This window comes from Neoarius graeffei, chromosome 9 (genome assembly GCF_027579695.1).
Source record: "Neoarius graeffei isolate fNeoGra1 chromosome 9, fNeoGra1.pri, whole genome shotgun sequence".
In the NCBI taxonomy this organism is placed as follows: Eukaryota; Metazoa; Chordata; class Actinopteri; order Siluriformes; family Ariidae; genus Neoarius; species Neoarius graeffei.
This window is the reverse complement of record NC_083577.1, coordinates 15,116,222-15,142,661: the sequence shown is the minus strand read 5'-3', so window position 1 is coordinate 15,142,661 and position 26,440 is coordinate 15,116,222. Positions and strand designations below refer to the sequence as shown.

General features: G+C 41.2%; 1 protein-coding gene across 1 annotated transcript in view; it reads left to right on the top strand.

Annotated features, from left to right (window-relative positions):
- Nucleotides 1-4,689, top strand: part of LOC132891471 (E3 ubiquitin-protein ligase SH3RF3-like) — a 378,551-nt gene extending 373,862 nt beyond the window's left edge. Inside the window, exon 10 of the mRNA XM_060929049.1 lies at nt 4,521-4,689. Within this exon, the coding sequence (XP_060785032.1) occupies nt 4,521-4,689 (169 nt within the window). The remainder of the gene's footprint in view (nt 1-4,520) is intronic.
- Nucleotides 4,690-26,440: the final 21,751 nt, after the last annotated feature.

Below are 26,440 nucleotides of genomic sequence, written 5' to 3'. Positions count from 1 at the left end.
GCCAGATGTTGGAGCAGGTGTAAGGAGGCGTCTTGGCAGATTTCCAGTGACTCAGTAGATACCAGAAGATCGTCTGCATACTGCAGGACCACAGAGCCCTGGGGAAGGGAGAGGTCACAGAGTGCGTCACGAACTACAGCTGAGAAAACAGCAGGAGAGTCAATGAAACCTTGAGGCAAGCATGTCCAAGTATACTGTCTCCCCCTGTGCGTGAAGGCAAACAAAGTCTGTGTGGTGTTCTTCAACAGGAACGCTGAAAAAGGCAGAACAGAGATCAATAACGGAAAAACAGCAATGATGAGCAGGAACCTGTGACATTACAGAGGAAACGTCAAGTACAATAGGTGCAACAGGGACAATCAGTTCATTAATCTTACATAAATCCTGCGTAAAATGCCAGGTACCATCAGGTTTAGGTACTGGATTGACAGGTGTATTGTACGAACTGGTACACGGTCTCACCACGCCTTGCTCGAGAAGAGACTGTAGGATGACATCGATCCCCTTGGCCTTAATTTCAGAAAGAGGGTACTGCTTAACATAAACAGGAAGCAAATGTTTAAGCTAAGCTTCATAAGGCACACAGTGAACCAGGCCAACCTCGTCCATGTGTTCAGCCCAGAGGGAGGAGAGGAGGGCATTCAAAGGATCTGTAGAAGGGAAGATAACAGTGTTTACAGAAGCAGTGCAAACAGCAGAGATATTTGGAATAGTCATACATGAAGAGAGATGAGCCAAGTCGGGAGGCAGAAAGTCAGGGGTGCAAATAATTATTTTGGATCCCTGAAACGAAATGGATAAATGTAACAGACTCATTAGGTCCCGCCCCATTAGATTAAAGGGACACTGTGGCATAAACACAAAAGAGTGATGTGTACGAAGTGCTGTGTCGGTGGGACAGGTTACCAATAATGGAGGAGTGCAAGGGGAGGAGAAGGGGACCCCATCAATTCCCGCAGAGCGAACGGTTTTGTTAGAGAGAGGGCCCTCGTAGGATTTTCCCACAGAGGACATCGTAGCACCAGTATCAATTAGAAAAGGAAGCACCTGTCCATCTATAGCTAATTCTATGACTGGCAAATCATTGGCTAGATAAAAGTCGAAAGAACAATGTAGCATTACGGGATCACAGCTCTGTAGGCAGCTCTAAGGTTGATATGGGCCTGTGGGGCGTTGCTGCACAAAAGTATTTACCGTAGGGGCAGCCAGTAGCGGCTGCTGAAGATCAGGAGGAGGAAGGGGAAACATATCAGAAGATTGAGGGTCAGGGGGGTTAAGGGGAAACATATGCTGCGAATTGGCTTCATCCGCCTTTTTCTTTCTACACTCATGTTGCCAATGTCCTTCTTTGCCACAATAGTGGCAAGCTCCAGGGCGTACCCTGCCTTGTGGGCGGATGCTCGAATTCTGATTCTTTTGTCATCTATTCATGTCTCCATGGGGCTGTGAGTAGCCACCAGCCACAGAGAGGCAGGCTACCTGCTTACTATCCAGAATACCATCTCCCTCCATAGTTCTAATTCTTTCCCCTAGGGTCTTTATTATCATATTACTACGGTCACTTAAATTATATTTCAGAACCTTCTGTATATCAGGACGACAATTGTTCAAAAATGTCAAAGTAAAGAGCGGATTGGCTTGCCGCTGATCTAATTGCATGTTTCCCAGACAAGTCCACGTCTCGCTAAAACACGTCAGAAACTTTGAAGTGAGTTCAGCCTTCTCTTGTTTACAATTAGTAACCTGCGAAAGATCACAGTTAGCCTGCTGTCGTGAGAGTAGATAACGTGTCAATTGTGCTTTTAATTCCTCCATGGCTTTAGTGGTATCCTTCCAGTAGAACTTAAACTCATTCTTTGTGGTGGTTTTGCCGTCTCCTTCTATCTTAGTTTTAACCACTTCGTATTCATCATTCTTAGGATCTAGACATGGCACTGCAGCTTTCAATGCAGTTTCATCATAACTGTCACCTAGAACGGCATGAAGAATAAAACGGTAATCTGCTCCGACCAGCTGGCAGTGTCGTGACATTTTTACGAGCATGTCTACAAAGTTAAGTGGTTTGTCTACCGAAGGCAACATTTTAATAATACCTTTTAGGTCTGATGCCAAAGGCGGAGTGATCTTAAGTCCTCTTCCCTTCTGAACCCATACACAAGCGGCATTCACGGGGGGAGGCGGCGGTGGACGGGAACCTCTATCTGGTCCCACATCATCATCGTTATCATCATCAGAGTCGTCGTCTGTATTAGAATCGTCAGTCTCGTTTTTTAGTAACAGCGTATTTGAGCTTAAAGAGGGTTTTTGTTTATCTGCTTTGGGTTTCTTAGGTTTAGCACCTGTCTCAAGAGATAAAGGCGCGCTGGGAACACTATCAACGGGACATGAATTATTACTTAACTCTGGATATAGTTTTGTGACCAGTGTGTATGCAGGAACGTTATTTGATCCCTCGTACATCGGTGGGAGAGCGGAGACTGTAGGTGGTGTAACAATAACAGATTTAGCCAAAATGGGTTTTGCTTTATCTTCAGGCTTAGGGCGTGGTAATGATTTCTTTTGCTCTTTAGTTTCTTTAATTCCGTGAAAATCATCCCATATTGATTTCATTCTGACCCATTCTAAATAGCCTTTTGTCATATAATCATAATCCCATTCTGGGTTGCCAAATCCCACGTATATATGTCTATGCGCCGAAGCGAGGTATTTTGATTTAAAAGTTCTGGCGTGAGGATAAATCAAAGACTGAGGCTGTGATTCTGTCCAGCCGGCCAAATTGTCTAACCACGGTTTGGTGTATAATTCTAAATCACAGCGGTTCATCCAATCCCGTGGAGTTTCTTCAGGATCGGGTCTGAGTACCTTAGTACAATTAAATCCTTAACATGGTGGCACGAAGGGACCGTCTCGAGATTAATTATTCTGTGTCAACTCACACAGACGAGCGCGCTCTAATCGTCCCATGACAGCTTATTCACGAGGATACATAAATTGTCCCGTGGCAATGCTCCACGAGGATACACAAATCGTCCCATGAAACTATTCACGAGGATACACAAATCGTCCCGGGAAACTATTCACGAGGATAACTGGGTTTTTCGGATACTACCAACCAGGTGGAAGTCCCCTAAAAAATCAAGATTTCTTACCTGGTTGATGGTAATCCCGGACGAGCCCCCAAATTGTTAGGTTTTTTTCACCTCTTGCCCCCCCAGCCAGAGCAATTAACCTCTCGAGACCAGTGCCTCCATGCCACCGCAGAATTCTGGGGCGAGAACCGCAAAGAACAGACAGGGACCCAGAGATTGGTTTCACCGTCTTTATTCACAGTTTCGCCGAAGATGGAAAATCCACAGAAACTTTTTGTACATTTTGTTTATCTCTCTGAAGGCAGAGTGTGTGTGTGTGTGTGTGTGTGTGTGTGTGTGTGTGTGTGTGTGTGTGTGTGTGTGTGTATATGCTGTGGGTGTGCGTGTGGGTGTGTCTGACATCAGACTATGACGTCAGCTGTGTGTGTGTGTGTGTGTGTGTGTGTGTGTGTGTGTGTGTGTGTGTGTGTGCGCGTCCGTGAATGAGTGTGTGTGCGTGTGTGTGTGTGAATGAATGTGTGCGTGCGTGCGCGCGCGCGCGCGCGTGTGTGTGTGTGTGTGTGTGTGTGTGTGAATGTGTGTGTGAATGACATCAGCTGTATGTGTTGATATCTTGTGACTAGGTCAGTAAACCTTGGTCTGAGCAGGTCACATCTTAATTACATCAATATGTATGTGTGTGAGTGAAACCTTGGATCAATCATGAGCAAAATGTTCTGTATACATTTCATATCAGCAGATGTTATTAACAGATATCAGCATTTATGCACAACACAGAACAAGATGTTCCTTATGACAGTAATGGAATTTTTAAACAAAGATACTATGTCTAGTCTGGCAAAGAAGGTCACATGAATTTAGGAATTAATGCCTTCTTGGTCAAGTTAAACAGAAATAGTTTAAAATAGTAAAGGATCTAAAAAGCTAAAGGATGAAAAGCTAAAATATTAAAATCATAAATCCTTAACAGCCTCTGTCCCAACTTTTTTTTGAGTGTATTGCATGCATCAAATTCTAACTTTGTTTATATTTACAACATACAATTAAATTCGTCAGTAAAACTATTGAAAATCTTTGCTTTGTACTTTTGTCAGTTTACTAAAGGTTCACATGAATTAAATCACAGATTTTTGTTTTTATTGCATTTTGGAAAATATCCCAACTTTTCTGGAAATGGGGTTTGTAAAATATTTTGTACAAAGCACTTATGTAACAGATTGACTGCACATGATTTAGGTCATATGACCTTCTTCCCAAAAGTTACCCTGACATAGTGTATAACACTCTATATGTGGTGGAGAAAGTGTTACTTCATTGGCTCAAACTGGAATCTGAAAATCTGTGCATTCAGATGATGTTTATTGTTTCATGAACATATTGAAAGCTAACATATTCTTCCCTTACACACTGATCATGCTTATTCTTCCACAGATATCGTGCTGTGGTGCCGTATCCTCCCCAGAGTGATGCTGAGATTGAGCTGAAGCAGGGCGACATTGTTTTTGTTCACAAGAAGCGTGACGACGGCTGGTATAAGGGAACTCTGCAGCGCACCGGACGCACTGGCCTTTTCCCTGGCAGCTTCGTTGAGAGCTTCTGAGGATTCAGAGATGCTCAAAAATACAAAACCCTCAGCAAGGTTTAGTTTCAACGTTTCACCTTGGCAGCTTTGCCGAGAGCCTGTGAGTGCTGAGAAACATTCAGAAATGTTGAAGACAGTGAATAAAAATTCAACAACTTGAAGAATGTTTGTGGAAGAAAAAAGGTTTACAGAGTTTGTGTTTAAAAAACATCAAATTTATGAAGAAGCAGCTCATCTGAAAACCATCCACTGAGTCTCCAGTAAATCAAGGAAGGTTTCATTGGCTCTTCATCAGTTCATAACGGTTCCTTTGAGTCATTCTCCACTGCACAGTTACCCAACAAGCACAAAGTTAAATTGACTTTAAACACACACACACACACACACACACACACACACACACACACACCCCTCATGACAATTCCTTTCACACACAGAACCTAAGGAATGTTTGCTAAAAAGAATTTAAAATTTGAGTCCAAAGGCTGTCCAGTGTTTCAGCAGAATGCTCCTTAACGATGTTTACACGCACACCAAAAGTCCAATATTAGTCGTATCATGATGTTAACATGGCCAACTAGTTAATATACTGATACTTTTGAAAATGTTTTTAGATTATATCCTTTTGTTTCCCATCAAACACAGTCAAAATATATCTGAAAAATGCACAATTTAAAAATGCTCACAGTAGGTGGTGACAATCTAGACAGTAAAATACTACGTCTAGAATAATGTTAAGCTCTGTATATTGAGCAAGAGAACAACATACAGGTTTAATGATTAAGTTAAAAAAAGACATCAAATCAGCTGCTTCTGTTCAGTTCCAGTTAGTTTGTAGGAGCAGCAACAAGCTCATTGTATTCTGGTGAAATAATAAAACTTAATCATTTTAATCTCAAATAAATTACAGTGCACGATCAGCCATGATAAACGGAGTTCTCAGAAATTCATTCATATGTGTCCTCCAATCAGGGTGTTTTGTTTTCAGTGAACAAAAGACTAATTTTCAAAAACATCTGTATACACCCAGGAATTAATGCAGACGAATATTAGCAGACTTTTCCAATTAAATTAGGACATTCCATAGCATTGGTGAAAAGCAAAATACTTAAAGATGGTTAGATGTTTGAGAAGACCTAAAGGCAGACATTTTGAAAGGCTTTAGAAGTTGGGAAGATGTGCATAAAACAAATCACTGGTTTTCTTGATACATATATTCAGACGATTGTGTGCGCCTAAACGTACAGTGGTGCTTGAAAGTTTGTGAACCCTTTCGAATTTTCTATATTTCTGCATAAATATGACCTAAAACATCATCGGATTTTCACACAAGTCCTAAAGGTAGATAAAGAGAACCCAGTTAAACAAATGAGACAAAAGTATTATACTTGGTAATTTATTTGTTGAGGAAAATGATCCAATATTACATATCTGTGAGTGGCAAAAGTATGTGAACCTCTAGGATGAGCAGTTAATTTGAAGGTGAAATTAGAGTCAGGTGTTTTCAATCAATGGGATGACAATCAGGTGTGAGTGAGCACCCTGTTTTATTTAAAGAACAAGGATCTATCAAAGTCTGATCTTCACAACACATGTTTGTGGAAGTGTATCATGGCACGAACAAAGGAGATTTCTGAGGACCTCAGAAAAAGTGTTACTGATGCTCATCAGGCTGGATAATGTTACAAAACCATCTCTCAAGAGTTTGGACTCCACCAATCCACAGACAGACAGACTGTGTACAAATGGAGGAAACTCAAGACCATTGTTACCCTCCCCAGGAGTGGGCGACCAACAAAGATCACTCCAAGAGCAAGGCGTGTAATAGTCGGCGAGGTCACAAAGGACCCCAGGGTAACTTCTAAGCAACTGAAGGCCTCTCTCACATTGGCTAATGTTAATGTTCATGAGTCCACCATCAGGAAAACACTGAACAACAATGGTGTGCATGGCAGGGCTGCAAGGAGAAAGCCACTGCTCTCCAAAAAGAACATTGCTGCTTGTCTACAGTCTGCTAAAGATCATGTGGACAAGCCAGAAGGCTATTGGACAAATGTTTTGTGGACGGATGAGACCAAAATCGAACTTTTTGGTTTAAATGAGAAGCGTTATGTTTGGAGAAAGGAAAACACTGCATTCCAGCATAAGAACCTTATCCCATCTGTGAAACATGGTGGTGGTAGTATCATGGTTTGGGCCTGTTTTGCTGCATCTGGGCCAGGACAGCTTGCCATCATTGATGGAACAATGAATTCTGAATTATACCAGCAAATTCTAAAGGAAAATGTCAGGACATCTGTCCATGAACTGAATCTCAAGAGAAGGTGGGTCATGCAGCAAGACAACGGCCCTAAGCACACAAGTCGTTCTACCAAAGAATGGTTAAAGAAGAATAAAGTTAATGTTTTGGAATGGCCAAGTCAAAGTCCTGACCTTAATCCAATCGAAATGTTGTGGAAGGACCTGAAGTGAGTAGTTCATGTGAGGAAACCCACCAACATCCCAGAGTTGAAGCTGTTCTGTATGGAAGAATGGGCTAAAATTCCTCCAAGCCGGTGTACAGGACTGATCAACAGTTACCGGAAACGTTTAGTTGCAGTTATCGCTGTACAAGGGGGTCACACCAGATACTGAAAGCAAAGGTTCACATACTTTTGCCACTCACAGATATGTAATATTGGATCATTTTCTTCAATAAATAAATGACCAAGTATAATATTTTTGTCTCATTTGTTTAACTGGGTTCTCTTTCTCTACTTTTAGGACTTGTGTGAAAATCCGATGATGTTTTAGGTCATATTTATGCAGAAATATAGAAAATTCTAAAGGGTTCACAAACTTTCAAGCACCACTGTAGCTGTCAAGCTGAAAGAACAAAAGAAAAATAAATACATAAATACATAAAACCTAGCAGCTTTATTCTGAGCTTTGAAATGTCTCAGCAACTCCCCGAATGTTCGCATTCATAGAGTTTTATTGTTGACCTCAAAATCGTACTCCATCACTCTAACCATCTGGTGAGCACATTTTAGTGCAAACACTTAAAAGAGGAAAAGAAAGTTTGCTATTTTGGAACTACAAAACCAATGAAAAAAAGTATACTTGAGTGAATAATTTCTACCTAGAAGATCATTTGAATCATGACTTGCCCTGAACTCGTTGAATTTCTTTTTCATTGGTTTAGAAGTACTTTTTTTTTAACCAAGGCTGAAATGCACATGATGGAGGCAATAGAAGTTTAAAAAAAAAATCTAGTATGAGCACAAATGGGTTAGAATTATCAGCTAACTCTTAAAGAAATTGGACAAATATTTCTGGTGTCTCAAGCTTCCTTTGTAAAGATGGTTCACATCTCATTGTTTCATTGTTTTACTCATTGAATGATTACCTTGAAATCAACAACCCAACAAGCACAGAGGAGAAAAGTGGAATCCCTCAAAATGACAAAAGATTACTGTTAGTACAGAAATTATAGAGTGAGAGTAGAAAATACTTTGTTTTTCCCCTCTCAGTCTCAACCAGTCAATAAAATGAATAAAACTAATGCTACATTGCTACAACCTTTGATCATTTACATAGTGTGAATAAATTAGTGTGAGCTAGTTAAATGACTACACGGGCTGGAGCCAGGAAAATAGGGAAAAACTAGATGAATTATAAAGAGCAAGAGTAAATGATAAAAGAGGAAGTAAATAATTAATGTAATTCAATTTGGTATTTATTATTTATTCATGTTATTCACTCACTCTTTAATTCACTGTTGTATTTAGTTACAGTGTCTTGCAAAAGTATTCATCACCCTTGATGTTTGTTCTGTTTTTGTCACATTACTAGCTAGAATTAAAATGGCTTTTCAGGGGGTTAGCATCATTTGATTGACACAACATGCCTACCACTTTAAAGGTGACTTTTTTAAAAAAATTGTGACAAACAGTAATTAAGATGAAAAAACAGAACTCTGGAGTGTGCAGAGGTATTCACCCCCTTTCATATGAAACCCCTAAATAAGAGAGCCATTCCACCGAATCGGTGCCATTTCCGTCCCTAGAAAATTATATGTATAAATGCACATAAAAATGTACTTTAAAATAAATTTCCTTATTCTGCAGAATGTCCTGCACATTGATCTGATTTCAAATTTAAGATATATAATTGTAAGGGTTAATAAAAACTACCTAAAACACTGAAAAATAACATGTGTTACCTGTCCCCGCACTCTAACTTTATACTTAACTATGAAATATTATGATTAAAATCCTTCAGAAACAGTATTTATTTTGCACTGTTGTGTGACTCCATATCCTATCCATGGTTTAAATCTATTTTTTCATAAGAAATCCACAATATCTTAGTTAAAATACACATTTTAGTCGTGTCCCTGGGTTTTCACTCAGTCCTGTTACCCAAACATATTACCCCATCTGACAAATTTGGAACATTCCATAAATCACATGCTCAACAGGAAGTTACATCAGTTGTGTCTTCTGAAGGCCATGGGAAGACCAAAAGTTAGTTCTCTCATTTACTTTTCTGTATATTTGATGATTTTTTAACTTTGACTGATAAGGTCAATGTCAACATACTGCCCTGTTACTTATTTCTTAGATGATATTTGTTTATTTTAAAAATACAGATTTTTGGTAAATCACTAGAATGTGCTAAGTGTGGTCATGCTATTAGCGATGACGCCATGTGGCTTAATTCCATGTATTAACTAATCCTAGGCTAAAAACTCAGTCCTGTTACTTTCAGAGTTTTGGTAAGAGGACTGAAAAAATGCAGCCATCTTTGACTTCCAAACCTTGTAACGTAGCCTGAGGTTGACCAATACACATTTTGAATAGTTAAATATGTGTGTTATTATAATCAGTGTTGAAAAGATATAACAAATTAAGTTTAATTTGGGAGTGGTACAACAAGCAAATGGCACCCATTCGGTGGAATGTCCCAAGAGCTGGTCCAACCAATTCATTTCATAAGTCACATAATTAGGTGATTAACCCCTTCAGATGGAAGGAAAAATGGCATGGAACTTCATGTGTACAATTATACACATTATGTTCAAAGGGGTTAAGATCCACCTGTGTGCAATCAAAGGGTCACATGATCTGTCACACGATGTCTGTATAAATCAACCTGTATAAATCAAACAGGTCAGAGACAAAGTTCTGGAGAAGTATATGTGTGTTGGGTTCTAAAAAATATCCCAAACTTTGAATACCCCAGGGAGCACCATTAAATCCATTACAGCAAAATGGAAAGAATATGGCACCACTACAAACCTGACAACAGAAGGCCGCCCTCCAAAATTCACAGACCGGCAAGGAAGGCATTAATCAGAGATGCAACAAAGTCACCAAAGATAACACTGAAGGAGCTGCAAATATCCACAGCAGGGATGAGAGTCCATAGGATCATTTTAAGCCATACATTCCATTGAGTGGGGCTTTATGGAAAAGTGGCCAGAAAAAGCCTTTTCTTGAAGAAAAAAACAAACAAGAAAACATGTTTGCAGTGTGCCCTAAACACATGGAAGATTCTCTGGTCAGATGAGAGTAAATTGATCATTTTGGCCATCATGGGAAATGCCATGTGTAGCGCAAACCCAATACTTCCCATCACCCTGAAAACACCATTCCTGCAGTGAAGCATGGTGGTGGCAGCATCATGCTGTGGGGATGTTTTTCATCTGCAGGGCCAGGAAAGCTGGTCAGGATTGAAGAAAAGATGGATGGCACTAAATACAAGGCAATTCTGGAGGAAAACCTGTTTGTCACCCAAAGGTTTGAGACTGGGACGAAGATTCACATTCCAGCATGACAATGACCCTAAACATACTGCTAAAGCTACACTGGGAAACATTTAAATGTCTTGGAATGGCCTAGTCAAAGCCCAGACCTCAATCCAATTGAGAATCGGTGGCATAACTTGAAGATTGCTGTACACCAATGCAACCCATCTAACTTGAAGGAGTTGGAGCAGTTTTGCCATGAGGAATAGACAAAATGCCCAGTGGTTAGATGTGTGAAGCTAATAGAGGCATACCCCAATAGACTTGCAGCTGTAATTGCAGCAAAAGGTGGCTCTACAAACTATTGATTTTGGGGGGTGAATACCTATGCACACTCCAGATTTCTGTTTTCCCATTGTAATTACTGTTTGTGTCACAATAAAAAAAGCAATTTGCACCTTTAAAGTGGTAGGCATGTTGTGTAAATCAAATGGTGCTAACCCCCCAAAAATCAATTTTAATTCTAGTTTGTAATGCAACAAAACAGGACAAACATGAAGGGGGATGAATACTTTTGCAAGACACTGTACATATTTGACTCAATAATTACTTATTGTTAGAAAAATGGCACAAAAATGGCTGTTACAAACAAACAAACAAACAAACAAACAAACAAACAAACAAAGCCCTCAAAATGTCAGGAGAAAAATAGCTAGACAAGAATAACGTTCATATGACCAGCCTGAAGTGGCACAGATTTTTAATTATTTGAAAAAACATTCTTAATCCTTGATTGGATACATGGTTAGATCTTAATTTCTGTGGGCATTAACTTGGATTTTTTAAAAATGGCAGTAGTATAAAAAAACAACAACCCTGTAATCTCTGCATCTGGGTTTTTTACCTTCTCATCCTGATCATGCAGCAAACTGTAGTAAAGCTACAATCAGTGAGGTGATGATGTGGTGCATCAGGTTGGCTTGGCTCAGGGGAATGACATGGGTAACTTACAATCATGAACGTGTAACAGCTGAACGATCAAATCTGAATAAAACATCATAACTGAGAATTAAGGCCTCTAAAGGGAACAGGATTCTGTGAGTTCTCTTTTTTTGTTTTGTTTCAACTTTCACTGAATGATTTTCCTCAAAACAAGTTCAAAGGAAAATGGTTCATGCATTGAAAAATGTCTCTTAATTTCATTACCTCAGAATAAGTTTGTGGCACAAAACAATAGTTAAAGCACAGCAAGCTCTGACACACTACACACACACTTATAGACACAGAGCACAAAGAGGACATTGGGTTTGATCTGAAATCTCGTACTAATGTGAAAGGAAAATGTCTCTCCTCCTCTCTGCCAAGCATCTTTCCAGATGATACATTTAATTCCTCATTTTCCTCCACAATTTCGTCACCTGCAAATCCCAACCCACCAGAAATGCATCAGCTACCAACCAGGGAAGGTGTGCTCTCTGCCCTCTTCCTCATACATGACCTCACATACACCCGTAATTGGCTAGTGTTGCTGTGATTGACAGGAGAAAAAATATGCCCTTCCGATACAGAGAGCAAGGCCAATTCTGTTCCTAGGTTCCAGGCCACAGACTGTGGACAACATTGTTTGGATTCAAACTCACGCCACTCAAGAGCTGGCAGTAATTTTAGTCAATGCATTTTTAATTAGAACACCCTAACCCTGGGGTGACAAACTCATGGGGTGACTGTGATAACAGACCTGATCCTGATTCAACCCAATCTAATTTAAATTATATTTAAATTCTTTTGGGAACTGTGGTTTGAAAAAGGAAAAAATAGTGAGTCTCAGTTAGTCCACTAGGAGGCAAAACAGAATAATAAACTCAGCTACTGATTAAATGTGCTACTGATGTGATTGTAAAAATTTGACGCTAGTTTAGAACTAATTTAGGGGGTTCAGATGAGTGGGGGTGAAAACTTATTGGGCTTTATATATATATATATATATATATATATATATATATATATATATATATATATATATATATATATTAGTGCTGTCAAGTGATTAAAATATTTAAGTGCGATTAATGTCACGACTGTCATAGTTAACTCGCGATTAATTGCAATTTAATCGCACATTTTTGTCACATGAAAAAACATTGTAATTATCTTATCAGCATAAAAAAGTGAATGGGCTTGCGTTGTACCAATGTTTTTTTTTTTTTTATTGCAGAACATAACACTACGGAGCCGTAGAGGGGACATGGTGAATAAAAAAATAAAGTGTGGGAACGACTTATAAGGCGTGTGCATGAGATATTAATGCATGCACACGAGTTATAACCTGTGCGCACGCTTTGCGTTAAGGCGTGCGCTCGGGTAATTAAAAGTGAGGGGACGAGTTACTACGGCTCCGTATAACACGTCTTGTCACAGTCACTGCAAAGTCGGGCTGGAGCCGCCGATGGGAAAACGAAACCTAAGCCGAGCACCGTGGCTCTTCGTCCCGAGGGGCGGCAGCGCGAGCTGCCCGTGCTGGTTCTTTGGGGGGAGGGCAGAGGACTCTGGCTGTGCGGGGCGTGACATTACAGTCTAGCTGCTATCGTTTTTCTAAGCAAAGTCTCTGTTCCAAGTTCCTGGCAGTTTCAAAAGCTTATGAAAAACCTACATCATGTCACAGAGCGTTAATCTTGCGATAAAAAAATTATCGCCGTTAAAATTGAGTCAAGTTAACACGATAATAACGCAACATTTTTGACAGCACTAATATATATATATATATATATATATATATATATATATATATATATATATATAATGTGCGTATGTGTGTGTATATATATATATATATATATACATACAGTGGGGCAAAAAAGTATTTAGTCAGTCACCAATTGTGCAAGTTCTCCCACTTAAAAATATGAGAGAGGCCTGTAATTTTCATCATAGGTATACCTCAACTATGAGAGACAAAATGAGGAAAAAAAATCCAGAAAATCACATTGTCTGATTTTTAAAGAATTTATTTGCAAATTATGGTGGAAAATAAGTATTTGGTCAATAACAAAAGTTCATCTCAATACTTTGTTATATACCCTTTGTTGGCAATGACAGAGGTCAAACATTTTCAGTAAGTCTTCACAAGGTTTTCACACACTGTTGCTGGTATTTTGGCCCATTCCTCCTTGCAGATCTCCTCTAGAGCAGTGATGTTTTGGGGCTGTCACTGGGCAACACGGACTTTCAACTCCCTCCAAAGATTTTCTATGGGGTTGAGATCTGGAGACTGGCTAGGCCACTCCAGGACCTTGAAATGCTTCTTCTGAAGCCACTCCTTTGTTGCCCGGGCAGTGTATTTGGGATCATTGTCATGCTGAAAGACCCAGCCACGTTTCATCTTCAATGCCCTTGCTGTTGGAAGGAGGTTTTCACTCAAAATCTCACGATACATGGCCCCATTCATTCTTTCCTTTACACGGATCAGTCGTCCTGGTCCCTTTGCAGAAAAACAGCCCCAAAGCATGATGTTTCCACCCCCATGCTTCACAGTAGGTATGGTGTTCTTTGGATGCAACTCAGCATTCTTTCTCCTCCAAACACGACAAGTTGAGTTTTTACCAAAAAGTTCTATTTTGGTTTCATCTGACCATATGACGTTCTCCCAATCCTCTTCTGGATCATCCAAATGCTCTCTAGCAAACTTCAGACGGGCCTGGACATGTACTGGCTTAAGCAGGGGGACACGTCTGGCACTGCAGGATTTGAGTCCCTGGCGGCATAGTGTGTTACTGATGGTAGCCTTTGTTACTTTGGTCCCAGCTCTCTGCAGGTCATTCACTAGGTCCCCCCATGTGGTTCTGGGATTTTTGCTCACCGTTCTTGTGATCATTTTGACCCCACGGGGTGAGATCTTGCGTGGAGCCCCAGATCGAGGGAGATTATCAGTGGTCTTGTATGTCTTCCATTTTCTAATAATTGCTCCCACAGTTGATTTCTTCACACCAAGCTGCTTACCTATTGCAGATTCAGTCTTCCCAGCCTGGTGCAGGTCTACAATTTTGTTTCTGGTGTCCTTTGACAGCTCTTTGGTTTTGGCCATAGTGGAGTTTGGAGTGTGACTGTTTGAGGTTGTGGACAGGTGTCTTTTATACTGATAACGAGTTCAAACAGGTGCCATTAATACAGGTAACGAGTGGAGGACAGAGGAGCCTCTTAAAGAAGAAGTTACAGGTCTGTGAGAGCCAGAAATCTTGCTTGTTTGTAGGTGACCAAATACTTATTTTACCGAGGAATTTACCAATTAATTCATTAAAAATCCTACAATGTGATTTCCTGGATTCTTTCCCCCCATTCTGTCTCTCATAGTTGAAGTGTACCTATGATGAAAATTACAGGCCTCTCTCATCTTTTTAAGTGGGAGAACTTGCACAATTGGTGGCTGACTAAATATATATATATATTGGTGGCTGACTAACTATATATATATATATATATATATATGTGTGTGTGTGTGTGTGTGTGTGTGTGTGTGTATAATTAGTTTTTTTGCAGCCTGGCCCACTTGAAAGCGTAGTATGGCCTGTCACATAAAATGAGTTTGATACCTCTGCTTTAAAAGTTTAATTCAATAAACCTCTCATTACATCAATCTGAAAAAAAACAAAACAAAAAAGAGGAAACATGAATGAGGAAATATCTCATCTCATGATCTCTAGCCGCTTTTTTTTTCTGGTCACAGGCAAGCTGGAGCCTATCCCAGCTGACTATGGGCAAAAGGCAGGGTACACCCTGGACAAGTCGCCAGGTCATCACAGGGCTGACACATAGACACAGACAACCATTCACACTCACGGTCAATTTAGAGTCACCAGTTAACCTAACCTGCATGTCTTTGGACTGTGGGGGAAACCGGAGCACCCGGAGGAAACCCACGCAGAGAACATGCAAACTCCGTACAGAAAGGCCCTCACCGGCCACGGGGCTCGAACCCGGACCTTCTTGCTGTGAGGCGACAGCGCTAACCACTACACCGCCGTGCCGCCCCTGAATGAGGAAATATGAACAGATTAAAACACAACACGACATTAGGTCATGTGCACGGCTAAACGTTTGATTTTGACTAGCATTAAGAAAAAAATGAGAATCAAACAGATTTCCTCTCTTCATGTCTCATTCTTTGTTTCTCTTGAATCATTCATCATGTGTCAATGACAGACTGGATTTCTGGAATTATGGAAAAACATTATCCATAAGGGAAGAAAATGTAATTTTTATTTCATAAAACCTTTCACTGTTTTACAATGAAATGTGAATGTTTCTTAAAGTTATGGCGTGTATCAGGCCCCTAGACATTTCACGTGATGGTATGAGGAAAACGTCAGCCTTTCTGTCACGTGATGAAGATCACGCATGCAGTGTGTCAATACCCATTGAACCATCTACACCTTTTAACGTCTCCCTTCAAAGAGGAAACTGTGAAAGTAGACATTTTTCATTGAACCATGTGAACTTGTAATCATGATGAGATTAGTATTGGAATGTACACTGGATTCATGGATTTAGCACAAATTTCAGCGTCAATTAAAAGAACTGAGCACAAATTTGATAAACTTACCACAAGTTCACCATCAAGGGGGTGGACTTAGGACAAGTTTAGAGTCAGAAATGTGCTCAGAGACTAGAGGAATATTAACACAGATTTAACAGCAATTGTGGAATTTATCTCACATTTATGGAATTAATTATGGATTTTAACAGAGACTTGATGAACTTTCCATAATATTTAGCACCACTTCAAGAAATTAGCATCAATCTACCAGCAACTGAAAGAATTTAGCACAAATTCAGCAGCATTTTAATTTAAAAACAAAGAAAGAAAAAAAATGTCTGGATTTGGATTGTATCTCAGTTCTCAGAACAGCTAGCTCATCACACCCAAATACAAATAAATCCACCATTTCTGCCTTTTCCTTCTTTAATACACCATATAATAAACACCAATGCCTAGTGTGCTGTCCACATCGCCAAATTTTAAAGACAGCATCATATGCTGCTTGTATTTATTTATAATATTTTTAAATATATACATTTAATTCAACATGTCAATATTTCTTATTTTAATTAATGTAAACTGTTTTTACTTTTCTGTTACAAAAAGTGTGCAAATGTTGTTTAGATTTTTTTTTTTATTTTATGTTGATTGTCATTGTTATGAGTTTGCACACAGGATTTTGTACATTAGCATGCTAACTAGCTCTGTCTCCTCAGGCTGTTGTTTCCTTCTTTTTACAAGTTATTGCAATCATGTTGCCAAGCCATATTAGCATGATTAGCTAAAAATGGCTAATAAATTTTCCATTTTACTGCAAGCTAACTGTTCTTTGGTGCCAGACTGTTGCTAGCTAGCTACTTGGGTAGTAATTTTTACAAACATAGGAAGGTAGTGCATTTAAAATAGTTCTAAAATAAAATCCTTGAACAGAATTAATTGTTTTACAACAAGCCACGTTTAAGGTTCTAACATTTGGGGTTAGCGAATCAGTTGTCTTAGCTTTATGGGGTTATTTATTTATTTATTTATTTCACTTTTATTTGTAGCTTGATTGGAGAATTTATTGTTTTTCCTCCAAAACAAAGATTTATAAATGTGGAAGAAATGTAACACATGGCTCATTTTAGCCTGCTAGTTCAGCACTAATTTGCTACAACCTTACTGATTAGCATAGTTAGCTAGCAAAGTGATGCTAGCGAATGATCTCTTTTCCATTAGTGATCATTTGTAGCTAGCTAGCAACAAAACAAGCTATTTTTTTCATCCAGAAGAAATATAAACGTTTAACAAAGTGGTATGGGAATAAACATTGATTCACCACTGTAACCATGGAAACAGCTAACAAAACGCAGTGTTTCACGTATGAGGTTGACTTTCTGGTTAAACCGCGGCCTATCTAGGCAGTAAGGAACTCACTCGGTATTGAGACAAAGCCTCGTTTTTTTTTTGTTGTTGTTGTTGTTTTTTATGAACTTGCAATGGAAAGACAAAGACTCTTTTTTGATCTGTTTTTGTCCTGTTTTCTCTCTCATTCGTGAAATTAGTGCCAATATTCTCGCAAGCACAAGTGCATCTCCATGTTGGAGATCTGGGGTACATGCCTGAGAAACATGGCTGCACTGGAAAGAAAAAATAATAATAATTTATATATAGAAATTATTATTATTATAATATTATTATTATAATACTATATGTGTGTATAATATGTGTGTGTGTATATATATATATATATATATATATATATATATATATATATGCATACACACACACACACATATATTAGTGAAAACATATTTATAGGCCATTGGTGCTACAGTTGAGATACTGAGGAAAACTGCCTCGTGAACTTCTGACAGTGTGTTCATTTACACATCGTCTTGTACTGACTACTTGTGATTTTTTTCATGTAAACATGCATTTTAGCAATAAATGCCATTGTTTTAAATACATACAGATTATCTCACTGTGCTTTATGTGAAAATAGAGTATATGGCATCCTTTTGATACTGCTGCTCATGCTGCATCACACAGTGGTGTAACACATTCAAGGAAAGCGCTATCTTCCCTCTTCTGCATACATGAACTCTTTGATGTGTGTCGCTGTGATCGACAGGACAGAGGGTATACCACTTCCCAGACATGGATATACTGTATTGTCAAGGTTCATCAGCAATCTCTCAATGATAAGGTGACCACTTTTTTGTGACATAGTATGTTTAAGGGGAAAAAAAATCAAGAAATCAAAAAAATATCCATCCATTATCTGTAGCTGCTTATCCTGTACAGGGTCACAGGCAAGCTGGAGCCTATCCCAGCTGACTATGGGCGAGAGGCGGGGTACACCCTGGACAAGTCGCCAGGTCATCGCAGGGCTGACACATAGAGAAAAATAACCATTCACACTCAATTTAGAGCCACCAATTAGCCTAACCTGCATGTCTTTGGACTGTGGGGGAAACCCACACAGACACGGAGAGAACATGCAAACTCCACACATAAAGGCCCCCATCAGCTGCTAGGCTCGAACCCAGGACCTTCTTGCTGTGAGGCAACAGTGCTAACCACTACACCACCATGCTGCCCCTGAAAAATATCTATTATTTATTTAATGATTTACAATTAATTAACAAGACATGAATGGAGGATTTCATCATGACAACAACATAAGCAACTTCCAATTCTTCACTTAATAACCATTAAAAACCAGTGCGCTAGGATATGAGGATTTAAGCATGGAATGATGTAACAAATGATTGATAAATGAGAGTGATTGTCTTTTTTTTTGTTGCTAGAAGGTACTACTGACAGTCATTATGAAATCTGCATACAGGTTACATACATACAGTACAAAACAACTCAAGGTGTTTTTTTATGTTATAGCGGAACACGAAATGTCTATCTTTGGTTTGACTGAAACCATGTTGATGGAGGCATTCAGAATATCTCCATCTCACAAACTCTCTGACGCTGCCCACCCCCACACCTCCAGTTTTTATAAATAGACAGCCATGAAGAAGAAGAAACCTTTATTTGTCACATGCACACTTCAAGCACAGTGAAATTCATCCTCTGCATTTAACCCATCTGAAGCAGTGAACACACACACACTCAGAGCAGTGGGCAGCCACACCAGAGCGCCTGGGGAGCAGTCAGGGGTCAGGTACCTTGCTCAAGGGCACTTCAGCCCAAGGCCGCCCCATGTCAAGGCCTCCCCATGTCTTTGGATTGTGGGGGAAACCGGAGCACCCAGAGGAAACCCACACAGACATGGGGAGAACATGCAAACTCCACACAGAAAGGCCCTCGCCGGCCGTTGGGTTCAGACCCGGAACCTTCTTGCTGTGAGGCGACCATGCTAACCACTACACCACCATCCTTCTTTGTTTGTCTATAATGTAACTGATTAACCCACTACAGTGGCTTCAGTTTGCACTGCGGATCCTCCTTTAGATCACAGAGCATCTTCACTGCATCTTCACTGCTAATTCTCCAAGTTCATTATGATTCAGATTCAGCTCACTGAGGTGTGATGAGAGGTTTGACCTCAGAGCTGAAGCCAGATAATCACAGCCTTTCACTGTATTGCTGCACTTTTCCAGCCTGCAGAGACAAAGACATTTACAATTATACACTCAGTCATATACAGCTACACATCTGACCTCTAAAATCTGTTTCTTTCCACAAAGAAAGGAAAATAGTGTCAAAAAATGTAGAAAAACAGCATATAAGCGTTCTAGAAATAAGGGCTACAACGTGACGGGGCATGATCTCATCTCATCTCATCTCATCTCATTATCTCTAGCCGCTTTATCCTGTTCTACAGGGTCACAGGCAAGCTGGAGCCTATCCCAGCTGACTACAGGCGAAAGGCGGGGTACACCCTGGACAAGTCGCCAGGTCATCACAGGGCTGACACATAGATACAGACGGGGCATGATGCTATAAGAAAATCATCAGTGATACACAAAGACATCTATAAATAGTCATTCCCTTAATAGCCTCTTATTTTTCTCTTTCGAAGTTTCTGTTGTATTGGAAGTGCCGCACACTTGTGTGGTGAATATGTGGGGCAGTTTGAAAATCTGCAAATATCAAGTTTGACCTCTGGTGGTGAAATGTGGCATTGCCACCTGTGACTGACTTTCAGAGGGAAAAAATGAGCTGTCATTGTATATATAGTGGTGGTGGCGGGGGGGCAGGGGGACCGACCCCCCCCCCCCCCCCCAAAAAAAAATAAAATTATGTTGGGGGGGCTGCCCCCCCTCAGGAGTCTTTAGACTATTTACAAGGAAGAAAAGGAGAGAGTAGTGTGAATAAACAGCCCGCTGCGCTTCTTTGTTTTCCCTTATTAAATCCCGCTGCGTCCCTTCATCCCAGTGCCCCGGCAGCATCCCTTTGTACTGTAGGTTGGTAGCACCCATTCGCACCAAAACTGATGCAAATTAGCCTGGCCCTGACGTCACCAATTGCCTCCACTTTCCGGGATTTTCCTTATTTGGCTTACGCAGAACTGCAAAACCCATCACTTTTATTAGACAAGCTGATTTATGAATATTCTGTGGACTAATTAACCCATTGCTGTGGCAACTGTCTAGACATGTCTGGTCTCCTTGGGTACTCACGCCAAAATGGGGACCCTATGACAGCCAGGCTATGACAGTGTTGCTACATTTGTATCTGACTGATAACTTGTGTCCTGTCCAGATAGCATTCACGAGGCATACAAGCAGTTTTGGGTGCCCAAAAACTTGATGCTGCTCTAGATCTAGGTTAATTCACTTGTTGCCCTGACCACTCACTGAAAATCAGTATGAAGAGGAGTTTCAGACAAATATCAAATCAAATCAAATCAAGTTTATTTGTACAGCGCTTTTAACAATAAACATTGTCGCAAAGCAGCTTTACAGAATTTGAACGACTTAAAACATGAGCTAATTTTATCCCTAATCTATCCCCAATGAGCAAGCCTGTGGCGACGGTGGCAAGGAAAAACTCCCCCAGACGACATGAGGAAGAAACCTCGAGAGGAACCAGACTCAAAAGGGAACCCATCCTCATTTGGGCAACAACAGACAGCCTGACTATAATATTAACAGTTTTAACAGGTATAACCCTCAACTGTCCTCATGGGGCCGTCCTTCACAGGAGTGGGGCGATAAAACTCCGACCAGACACAGGGCACCAGGATGGATCAAGCAGGTCCGAGGGGCAGAAGAGGCCAGCATCTCAATCCCAGGATCAACATGTAACTCAGAGGGACAGATGGGGGGGAGAGAGAGAGAGAAAGAAAACACGTTGTTAGGTATGCCCTAAAAATGACAAGTATTAAATCTGTGTGGTAGGCTCGCAGAGACGAGAGTCTTTACATCAGGCATAACACACAATGGCATGTTAATATGGTAAAAAATATATCATGACCTGCTCTGGCTGGATGCTTGATTGGGTGATGGGAGCACACTCCTCAGCAATGATGAGATGCAGATGGGACCCTTAGGCCTGGCCAAAACAATTCAGTTACATTTCACCGGGTCTGGGACATGCGACAGAATGTCTGACGGCCGATTCCCTGCAGGCTACGATAGCCAGTCGAGGTCCCCACCGTCTCCACCAAAAGATTTCCTGTTGACTCCATGTAACTCAGAGGGACAGATTTGGGGTGGGGGGGAGAGAAAGAAAACACAGGTGGTTAGGTATGCCCAATGTCACCTGAATAAGTAGGAACAGTATACATATTGCACCGAGTACAAGCAGGGACTCCGGCAACTAACTATGACAGCATAACTAAAAGGAGAGAGCCAGAAGGTAACACAGGCATGAGGGAGCCACGGGACATAAAGCAGCCAGCCACTACACCGTCAACAAACTCGAGTGAGCAAGCGAGTGGGGACTGACAGCATCCATACATCCCAGTTTACCAAAACACTCTAGGTCTGAGGACCCTCCAGATCTACTCCTTTACCTCATAAACACCATTAACAAAAGGCTTGACTAAACAGATATGTTTTCAGCCTAGACTTAAATGCTGAGACTGTGTCTGATTCCCGAACATTACTTGGAAGGCTGTTCCATAACAGTGGGGCTTTGTAAGAAAAGGCTCTGCCCCCTGATGTAGCCTTCACTATACGAGGTACCAGCAGATAGCCTGCACCTTTTGATCTAAGTAGGCGTGGCGGGTCATAGAGGAGCAGAAGTTCACTCAGGTACTGTGGTGCGAGACCATTTAGTGCTTTAAAGGTCAATAGTAGTATTTTATAATCAATACGAAATTTGATTGGGAGCCAATGCAGTGTGGATAAGACAGGCATGATGTGGTCATATTTTCTAGTTCTAGTAAGGACTCTTGCTGCTGCATTTTGAACTAACTGGAGCTTGTTTATGCACTTATTGGAACATCCAGACAGTAAGGCATTACAATAATCCAACCTGGAGGTAACGAAAGCATGGAAATATCCATTGCAAACTTTTTGGGCTCGACAAAGTCACCCAAGTTGCTTGATGATAACGAGGTAAGTTTTCAGTATAATTTTTTTTAACATCCCAAGTCAAATTTTGCAAACCAAGAAATGAATGACTGTTTACTAACACTGAAGACTAAAGGAAATACAATTATTTGTGCTCTTCCTTTATATGACATAGCTGAGCAGGTATTTTCTCTATTAGCTCTTTAATTGAACAAGGACATTGAGGACAAATTTTCTCGCGTTTTGTTTTTGTGTACGTGGGGGGCGGATCCATTAGAAAACTAAGGTAATGTAATTTTTCCAATTTACCAATACAGCCCCATATGTCATTCATACATACTTCAATGCACCAATATCACACCATTTTGATTTGAAAAATATGCAACAAACAGAAAAAAATTCATTCGCACCCAATCTGGAGTCACGACCGGTCATTACCAGTCAGTTGGATTTCCCGGGAGCTGACAGGGCTTATTCCTCGGTCAAAACAGGATTGCCGAGAGATCTCATCTCATCTCATTATCTCTAGCCGCTTTATCCTGTTCTACAGGGTCGCAGGCAAACTGGAGCCTATCCCAGCTGACTACGGGTGAAAGGCGGGGTACACCCTGGACAATGTAATGGAAATTTCCAATAAACACTTCAGAACGCTTAACAGTTGTCTTTTCAGTCATTTATTATAGTAGATCATATAAAGATATATAAAATAGGAAAGGAAAGGAAAGGAAAGGAAAGGAAAGGAAAGGAAAGAGAAGAATAGAAGAAGACACCACTTCTGATGATGCCGAGAGTACGCGCACTCTGAGTTGTGTTTTAGGAATGTTATCTATTATACTCTGAAAGCATTTGCTCACTGCTTGTGTCTTCACGTGATTGGCTCAAGATTTTCTATGAAGCTTTGTTAAAGCGTGCACCTGGCGTGCAGGCGGATGTGTAGTTATGAGAACTCAGGCACCCTGCTTATCACCACCGAGGTCAGGAAAGGTGGTTACATCATGAGAAGATGCAAGCTAGGATGAACTCAAGCACCCTGCTCATTACCACCAAGGCCACAGAAAAGCGATTACAACATTGGAAAAAAACATTCAGTATATTAGGCCACTTGAGCTCAACACACAGAAACACAGAGAATAGGAATGGTCATCCATTAAAATTCCCTCACAACAAGTCGCCAGGTCATTACAGGGCTGACACATAGGCACAGACAACCATTCACACCTACGGTCAATTTAGAGTCACCAGTTAACCTAACCTGCATGTCTTTGGACTGTGGGGGAAACCGGAGCACCCGGAGGAAACCCACACGGACACGGGGAGAACATGCAAACTCCACACAGAAAGGCCCTCGCTGGCCACGGGGCTCGAACCCGGACCTTCTTGCTGTGAGGCGACAGCGCTAACCACTACACCACTGTGCCGCCCCTTGCTGAGAGATATGATCGGTTTTTAGGTATTATTAAGTGTTTATTAAAATTTTACAAGGCTGACCTAATCATTGAAATATTTGACTAGCACTCTGTGAACTTTCATCTTTTTAAATGCATTTTGAGCTGTCAGAGACATATTGTAAATTAAATCTCATCTCATCTCATTATCTCTAGCCGCTTAATACTTTTCTACAGGGTCGCAGGCAAGCTGGAGCCTGTCCCAGCTGACTACGGGCGAAAGGCGGGGTACACCCTGGACAAGTCGCCAGGTCATCACAGGGCTGACACATAGACACAGACAACCATTCACACTCACATTCACACCTACGGTCAATTTAAAGTCACCAGTTAACCTAACCTGCATGTCTTTGGACTGTGGGGGAAACTGGAGCACCCGAAGGAAACCCACGCGGACACGGGGAGAACATGCAAACTCCACACAGAAAAGCCCTCGCTGGCCACAGGGCTTGAACCCGGACCTTCTTGCTGTGAGGCGACAGCGCTAACCACTACACCATCGTGCCGCCCCGTAAATTAAATCTCTTAAAGAAAATTACCATATCAAAAATATGTTTTAAAAGTAGGAACTTTCAAAACTATTTTATTTGTCACTGAAAGTGATATTGTCAGAGTCACAGGTATATGCGTAGAACATAATTACAACTGATATATAGTAGTATTTATGAAATTTGCATTGTCATATAATGCATTACCACATGACACACTACAGTGTAGTATACTGACCACAAAACACATTATATAAATAAATTATTACTATTTTAAGCAACTGCAATCTGAGCTCCTGCTCAGGACATTCAATGTACATAAGACAGTGACTATACCTAGGTAGGTAAACTGAGGTAATGTAAATGGCCACTTAAGACAGAGTTTAATACCGATTTAACTATAAACAAAGACTGTAAGAGTTGCCTGTATACATAAAGTCAGTAACTGCAATCTGAGCTCCTGAGTCTAATAGACTGAGATAACTATACAATGGTTGTGTGAGTTGCATGTGAACAAGTCCTATAATAAGTCTTAGTTCCCAAGACTCAGGGGATTTCAAGCAGATTTTCTTCAGAGCCATTGCAAAAATCAACATCTCTCACAGACCTACCCAGCTGCTGTCATAAAAGTCAAAGTGAGGCTCACCACCAAAATGGCACATATACCATGTACATACAAAGGGTATAGTAAGTATAGGGATACCCGATTAATGAATACGGGCAGTAGCTGGACAGCCGACACGTGCGTGTATGCAGTAAGCCTGCTGCAGCATCTTATCATTTTGGCTTCTGAACATGTGTGTTAATGATACCATAAACATAAAATGATGGTGCACACCCTTTGCATGTAGTCTGCAATACAATCAAGTCACAATTCCAAGTAGCCTTAGACTAAAACTTTTTTTATTTTGGACAGGAGCCCCGGGCGGCACGGTGGTGTAGTGGTTAGCGCTGTCGCCTCACAGCAAGAAGGTCCGGGTTCGAGCCCCGTGGCCGGCGAGGGCCTTTCTGTGCGGAGTTTGCATGTTCTCCCCGTGTCCGCATGGGTTTCCTCCGGGTGCTCCGGTTTCCCCCACAGTCCAAAGACATGCAGGTTAGGTTAACTGGTGACTCTAAATTGACCGTAGGTGTGAATGTGAGTGTGAATGGTTGTCTGTGTCTATGTGTCAGCCCTGTGATGACCTGGCGACTTGTCCAGGGTGTACCCCGCCTTTCGCCCATAGTCAGCTGGGATAGGCTCCAGCTTGCCTGCGACCCTGTAGAACAGGATAAAGCGGCTAGAGATAATGAGATGAGATGAGACAGGAGCCCCCCCAAATCCATGCCAGGGAATAGACATAGATTGGGCTTGGGCTCCAGACTGGACATGGATTCAGGTTTGGGGTTGGGCTCCAGAGTAGACATGAATCCAGGTTTGGACCTGGGCTCCAGACTGGACATAGATTCAAGTTTGGGCTCAGGCTCTGGACTAGACATGGATCCAAGTTTGGACCTGGGCTCCGGACTAGATATGGAGTCAGGTTTGGATCTGGGGTCCCAACTAGACAAGAACTAGAGTGAACAGTGGGGTGGAGGCTGCCCTGTTTGCCTCCCAGGTATCAGGCCCCCCCCAAAAAAAATGTTATGGGGTCTTCCTTCCCGGAAGCCTGGAACCAGGACTTGAGCTTCAAACCGAATAACTTGGAGCTCTGGAGGCATGGGTGCAGCACTCTGACTAGGCCTTCGGCCTACTGGCATACCAGTCTAGTGAGCCAATAACATGGGCTCCAGACAAGACATAGACTTGGACTTGGGCTCCAGATTAGACATGGATTCATGCATGGACTTGGGCTTGAGCATGGGCATGGACCCTGGTGTCAGCATGGGCATGAATTTGAACATGGGCATGGACTCATGCATCAGCATGGGCATGGACTCAAGCATGTACTCTGGCTTAGACTCTGCCCTTGGCATAGATATGGAGTTGGGCTCAGGCCTGGATGTGGACTTGGACATGGACTCTGACCTTGGCATGGACATGGATTTAGATCTTGGCATGGGCACTGGCATTAGCATGGGTACAGACTTGGACATGGGCTTAGATCTTGGCATGGGCTCTGGTGTTAGCATGG